At 36.2% G+C, this 7,294-nt stretch overlaps 1 protein-coding gene across 2 annotated transcripts; it reads left to right on the top strand.

The window, feature by feature from the left end:
- Positions 1–928: 928 nt before the first annotated feature.
- Positions 929–7,053, top strand: LOC104248924 (uncharacterized). 2 transcript variants are annotated; one of them, XM_009805279.2, is made up of 6 exons: positions 929–1,119; positions 1,459–1,583; positions 3,503–3,599; positions 3,700–3,809; positions 5,220–5,294; positions 6,873–7,053. In XM_009805279.2, the coding sequence occupies exons 1-6, from the start codon at positions 1,050–1,052 to the stop codon at positions 6,921–6,923; spliced, it is 528 nt and encodes a 175-aa protein (XP_009803581.1). In that variant the 5' UTR covers positions 929–1,049; the 3' UTR covers positions 6,924–7,053. The 2 variants fall into 2 exon arrangements, with proteins under 2 accessions (XP_009803581.1, XP_009803582.1); XM_009805280.2 differs by lacking the exon at positions 6,873–7,053 and adding an exon at positions 5,364–5,449.
- Positions 7,054–7,294: the final 241 nt, after the last annotated feature.

Here is a 7,294-nt window from a genome sequence, read left to right as displayed (position 1 = left end):
TTAACATTTACTCAACTTGTGTTGCAGCTTCTTTGTTGCAAAGAGAAGTATTGTTGGAGCTTTGTAGAGGAAGAATGTATTTGAGTGACTACCTTATGAATTGCTGATATTCCAATCCTTTAAGCAAACTATTGTAGACATGTAATATTTATCTCTCTGTTTTTCTTTCTATTTTTGGGCTGCTTATTCTCTTTCGAGCTCTCTGATGTGCAAAGTCTCCTAACTGACATTATTATTGTTGTTAATAATGACAATAATAATGTGCAGAGAGTCTGCTATTATGCTATATATGGAATAAACCAAAAAATATTATCAATTTTTTAAAATACTTTTCAAAAGATGCTCTGTCATGTATTTTTCTCACTAATTAAAAGTTATGATGAAGCGATAAATACTCGAATCTCAATATGAATGCCAAAAAGAGGATGAAAAAAAAGGAGAGTAGTCAAAGGTTGCAAACCCCTTAGAATAATTTTCAAACGTTTACTTTGAGGATTTTTAACTGTCTAAAGTTGTCCATTGCAACTTCTCTATTCTCCAGATGTCATTAAGCTTCATCATTTTAGAAATTTGAATGTTTTCTTTTAATTTTATTTTACAACTCAAATATATTATTTAATACTAATATTGTAATATTTATGTAATAACAACTATAATAAACTTACTGTGATTACAACTCAAGTGTATGCAATCTTACCTCTACCTCGTGAACTTGGAGAGATTGTTTCCAATGGACCTTTGGATCAAGAAAAACATGAGCCGACGGTTGTTCAAATAAATTCTCAGAACAACAGGGGAAGTCTTTGTAATTAGGGTAAACTTCAGGGGAGATATTTGTAATATATTAATAACCAAAATTAAATGCACTCTGCCTATGCCAGAGTTAGTTGGAAACATTGGAAAAACCAATGCAAAATGCTAATAATTCACACAGTCATGAGTTGTTACTTTTGCAGCTCACCCAATTCCCAAAATCATAAAATTCCTTTTTTTTGACCTACTAAATCAAGCTTCTTGTTTACCATAGAATTCAATTTTCTCAAATTACAATGGGCAATGCTTCTTCCATGCTAACTCAATATGACATTGAAGAAGTTCAAGAACACTGCAATCACACATGTAATTACCACAGTTGTACAATATTCTTATATGTTTTTTAATAATAGTGGTGACCGAGTCAACTTGTGCGCACTTCGACTATTCCATCGGTACTTTTTACCTCACATCTAGTAACAAGTAACCTCTTGCTCGCAAAGGTTTAGGCAAATGAGAAGAAATTAGCTAGTGTTTTTAGTTTTTGCTAGGATTTGAACATTTTTACACACTTCATTGATAGTTAGGCCACACTTTGGGGTGCAATATTGTTATCTGAAGTTATATGCTCATGTGTGTTAATTTTTTAAAGGGTAATTGTTACTAAAGTTGTGGCTTTTTATTTTTTGTTTTTTTTCTCCTTAGTTTCACAGCAGGAGATACTTTCATTGTACCAAAGGTTTTGTCAAGTGGATCGAAAAGGGTGTGGATTTATCTCTGGAGAAGAGTTTCTTTCAGTGCCCGAATTTGCTGTCAATCCTCTATCTCAGGTTTCATCGTCGTTTATGAGCTAAATCATGATAAAAACATTTGTTTTTGTACAGTGAGTTTAAGTTATACACGCTAAGCATTAATTTTTTTATGCAATCAGTGCAATTTAATTTGTTATAGCTAGTTATTACTAGGGGTGTGCATTTGAATCGGTTTATCGATAAATCGAATCGATTATTTGTTGTTCGGTTTATCGATTTTTCGATTTCGATTTCGAAATTTTTCTTATCGAGTTATCGATTTCGATTTCGATCTTGTTCTCTTCGGTTATCGGTTTATCGATAAACCGATAAGATATACAAAAAAGACAAATATACCCTTATTCTATAATACCCTTTCCTTTACCCTAAGTCCCTAACCCTATTATTTCCTCTACCCATTCTTTAGCGCCGCTTTTACCATTCTTCGGAGTGAATTAGCAGTGATGATGTATTTTGTTTTGTTTTTTTTATACCGTTGGAATGTTGGTGACATACATTTGATCACTTACTTTAGTTTCGTTGCATGTGCTTGTTAACACAATTTTTATGTTATAAAAGGTGTTCCTCTTATTTTAGCTTCTTTTTGTCCATATTAGTTAGGCGTGTTTATAGCGATATACTTTCCGTGGAATCCCGCAAATTTTCTTATTGGTGTAATCGATAACCGAATCGATAAGACCCAAAAATCGATAAATTGAAATTGAAAAAATCGAAACCTTATTAAAACGATAACGATAAACATATGTACAAATCGATAATCGAGAAATAATTATCGATAAGGGTCAAAATCGAATCGATAAATCGAATGCATACCCCTATTTATTACTCTGTTTTTCAGGTCACCATATCATGCTTGATATAGAGAGTTATCTGTTGTTGTAGGTCAAATTAACCCGATATTGTTAAATAAGTGCACAGAATAAAATTCCTCATAGTTATGCAACCCCATATCCAGTTTTCCTATATGATTATGCAAATCTTGCTTTCTATATTTTATTTACCTAGTTTTTAAAAATAGTAAAGGGGAGCATTAGTGTAACTGGTAGAGTTGCTGTCATGTGATCAAGAGGTCATAAGTTCGACCCGTGGAAACAACATCTTGTAGAAATGCAGGGAAAGACAACATACAATAGACCCTTGTGGTCTGGCCCTTCCCCGGATCCCACGCATGGCGGGAGCTTAGTGCACCAGACTGCCTTTTAGTTTTTAGAAATAGTGAATGCGAAAGCAACCATAATGCAACAAAGATGGTAGACTAGTTCTCACCCTTTATGTGTGTGAGAAAATAATTCTGTATCAGTAGTTTATGTGTGTTCTCGCCCTTTTTGAGCCGAGGGGCTATTGAAAATAGTGTCTCTACCTTCACTAGGTAGAGGTAAGGTCTGCTTACACGCTACCCTCCTCATGCCCTACCTGTTGAGAATATATTGGGTCTGTTGTTGTTGTGGTGCGGTCACTTGGGAAATCCCCCAAGAACGACTGCCACGAAATTCTTGTGAGAGCTGGAGAAATGTCTAACAACATAGGTTCGACACTGAATAAGTAGAGGTATAGTGGGAAGAGAGAAGGTTTTTAAAGGGGAAATGTAATTGAGATACAAAGAAGGTAAATTGATCCATCAATAAAGAGGTTACACTAGATTATCTTTATTACTAGTATATTGAAGAGATCCTTGGCGTAATTGTTAAAGTTGCTGCTCCTGGTCACGGGTTCGAACCATGAAAACAGCCTCTTACAGAAATATAAGGTAAGGCTGCGTACAATAGACCCTTGTGGTCCGGCCCTTCCCTGGACCCCGCGCATAGTGGGAGCTTAGTGCACCGGGCTGCCCTTTATATTGTTTCTTTGAATTTTTTTTGGTTAATGGTCAGCATTGACAAATCACAAACACATTTGGCGAATTCGCCATTATAAAACTTTGTTCTAATGTGATCCAGAGGCTATTAAGGATGATAGATGGGTTAAATTTCAAAGAATTTGTAGCATTCTTGTCAGCATTTAGTGCCCATTCCAGCTTGCAGCAAAAGGTTGAATGTAAGGGCAATTTTTCATATTCGATTTCCTTTTTCGTTCAACTTTACTTTCTTCTGCTTAAGTATTTCTTATCTGTCTGTCATTCTTTCTTACTTTTCAGTTATCTTTAAGGTTTATGACTCCGATGGGAATGGAAAGGTGACATTCAATGATATGCTAGAGATCTTGCAGGATTTGACTGGACAGTTTATGTCTGAGGTTCAACGAAAGGTAGTGTTTGTGTTGTATGCCTCCAATTTCTTCTTCTTTACCTTTTTTTTCCCGAAATTTCCCATTTTGATGCCTAAATGAGGATTACAAAGTGACCAGGAAGTAAATGAAGTTTCTTAGTGTCTTACTTCTAATAGCTGTGAATTGGAAAATATACTACTAAGAATATTGAACTCAAATCATTCAATCTTCCGATTGTGCTTTATTATCTCTTTATTAGTTGTAAACTTCTGGTGTAGGATAGGCTTTCATCTAGCTCATAGTTTGCACTTTAGCGAAATGCAGACCAGCAGAATTTGATACTGACAGAAACATTAGAAAACGATATGCAGTTCTTGTTGTTTTAAGGTCAGTGACTGAAAGTGGAACTGGAAGACTCTTTTATGTACGGTAACCAGTCCATCGTGAGTGTGACACATACCTTTTTGTTTGTTTCGGGGCTGTTTGTTTGGGCAGGGCGTACTTGTGTTGGTAGGAGGTACAACCTATGAACCTAATGAATTAGTCGATGTGCATATCCCTGATTGATTAGTTCAGGTATGCATAAGCTGGTCCAGACACGACCTTTATAAACAAAGAATAACAAATAGAAATCTAAAGGCAAGCTTGGGGATTCTTATACATTTCTCAGCTCTTATCTCGCGTTTTCTTTTGCTTCACATATTCTCCTTGAAATAGCAACTTATTTTGATTCCCATTTAACTATAGTAAAGCTTCTCTACTTTTCTTTCTATTCTTGCCACGGGGAGTGCGTAATTAAAGACTTAAACCATAGTAAATATTTAGCAGGAAAAATTCAATTTTGAAAAGAAGTTGAGGAAAAAGTTCAAATATAGGCAATAGAGTAGTGTAGTTTTCAACATGTTATGAGTGTTGAGAAAAGAATCAAGTGCAGTTCTCCGTTTTATGAGTTGCTTTAGGTATACATAAGTACCAATCCAAGAAGCTGATCGATCAGCTTGGTTCTATTGCATATCTAGTTTCCATGGTAAAGAAATAAAAGCAACGGCAATTTGCCTTGCACCACAAGGATGTGACCTAGTGTTCACTGAAGTGGGTTAAGAACCATGATGTCTCGGGTTACCTGGTACCTGTTGCTAGTGGGAGTAGATATCCCGTTGCGTGCAAGTTGGCCCGGACATGGGAGATAATTCACATTTTTCCTTTTTGTTCTCGGTGATGATTTTTTAACTAATATAGGTGTACTTGGGAGATTATTCATTAGGATGGTTTGGATTAAGTTATAGGTATAATCTTTTTTTTGGATAATATATGTTTGTGCGAAGTAAACTAGTTGTCGATGAGAATATATTGATGGTGGATTACTGAAGAAACCACCTTCTATGAAGTTACAGTGATACAGAAATGTGACCTTGTGTTTAACTCCATTTTAATTTTCTGTCTATGCAGCAAGTTTTGACGCGTGTTCTTGAGGAAGCAGGATACAGCGGGGATTCTTCTTTAGTCCAATCTGACTTCCTAAAGGTAAATATTGGACATTCGACATTCAAACAATCTGTTTCTTTTTGTAAGTTTCTGGTGCATATTTGACAGATTTATTAACAATTCTCTGGACATGCCAATTGCTCTTGCCTCTGAAGATATAATATGAGATATGCACTAGTGCATTTGTATAAAAGGTACCATATGTATTTATATAAGGTCCAATGTTTGATCAAACAACAGATTTAGATAAACTTTGCCTTGACTGTTTTGTCGTTACGGCCGAGAAGCTTGATATATTAAGGTTTGTGTACACGCTACCCTCCCTAGATCCCACTTGTGGGAACTCACTGGGTTTGTTCTTGTTGTTGTTGTTGTTGCCGGGAAGCTTGATAAACAACAACAACAACAACAACAACCCAGTGTGGTCCAACAAGTGGGGTCTGGGAAGGATAGGATGTACGCAGCCTTACCCCTACCCTGGAAGCGCAGAAAGACTGTTTCCGATAGACCCTCGGCTAAAGAAGGTGAGAGAATCCCTGATAGCAAGTAATAGCAAAATAATAATTAGAAAACTAAATCGGAGATAACAACGGATAATATGAAAGGGGTACTGATAACAAGTAGTAGCAAGATAACATATTTAGAAAACTAATTCCAAGGCAGCAAACGAGAATATGAACGACGTACTGCTAGCAAACTACGAAATTACCAATGGCAAGTAACAACGAAACGAGACATGCGAATATAGAAAACTAAGGAAAAAAGGGTACCGAGCTAGCGCTAATACTATCGAGCTAGAGAAGACAAAGGGAGATGCAAGACTCCCTACTAACCTTCTACCCTGATCTTCAACCTCCACATCCTTCTATCTAGAGTCATGTCATCGGTTAGCTCAAGGAGGTTGCCGGGAAGCTTGATATGGTTTGATAATGGGAAAGTTACAAATAGCAGTGTAGGAACTTTATCCTTCTTGTTGCCAGTCTAGGTAGGCCTTTGCATTCTTTTTCTTCTTTCCATGTTGAAGCTAATAATAAGAAACCAGGAATAGAGCAGTCGCGGAGCCACATAGCTCCAAGGAGTGTCAATTTACACTATTTAGATAGTTAAGCATTATTTTTTTTTATATGTATATGTTAGGATCGAAATAGTCAGGTGTCATGCGAAAGCTAGTAAAGCAAACCTCGAACGATGATAAATCAGATAACAAAAGAGAAATATACGAAAAGTGACACAAACATTTAACGTGGTTTGCTCAAGTGACCTACGTCCACAAGCGAAGATGAGCAATCTACTATATAAAAGAGAGTACAAAATATCGAGAGAATAACCTCACAAAGAGGCACACACAAGTAACAGACTAACACTTAGTCCCAAAAATATATCCTATGTATCAACTTCCCTCGACTTATTCGTATATTTACTTATTTAAATTTTGACACTCCTGAATGAAAATCCTAATTTTGCTACTTACAGAGAAACATCTACTGTAAGGCTGCGTACAATAGACCCTTATGGTCCGGTCCTTCCCCGCGCATAGCGAAAACTTAGTGCACCGAACCTTTGGACGTTCCTTGTTTTGTTTGGTGGAATGATATTGACAAAGTTACTATGTTGCAGATTCTTGGCAGCCCTGGTTTGAAGATGGAAGTTGAAATTCCAGTAGATTGAAAAAGACTTTACTGTTACTAAATCAGGTTCAATCTCATTAACTTAGTTGACATTAGCATGTAATTGCACTATCATAAGAGTTAGAAACTCTTTTTCAACTGCTTCATTTAATAATATCACCTGTTATGAAGAGTGTGTACTACTTAACAATGTATACTTTGAACTTTAGCCCATGTTGAAAGGGGTTTGTCACACCACCAACACTCCGGGGCAAAGCTATGTGTGGTCAATGGTGATCAACTGAATACCCTTCGCCGAAAAATTAAATTATTTATATGGTAAAATATTATTGTTAATGATCAAATAATGGACTTTGAACACTTTTATTGAATTTTCTGACACCGCCAATACTACTTGAATACACAACTCCA

Source organism: Nicotiana sylvestris, chromosome 11 (genome assembly GCF_000393655.2).
Source record: "Nicotiana sylvestris chromosome 11, ASM39365v2, whole genome shotgun sequence".
NCBI classification, from domain to species: domain Eukaryota; kingdom Viridiplantae; phylum Streptophyta; class Magnoliopsida; order Solanales; family Solanaceae; genus Nicotiana; species Nicotiana sylvestris.
The sequence above is the reverse complement of the archived record's forward strand: the minus strand, read 5'-3'. Positions and strand labels throughout refer to the sequence as shown.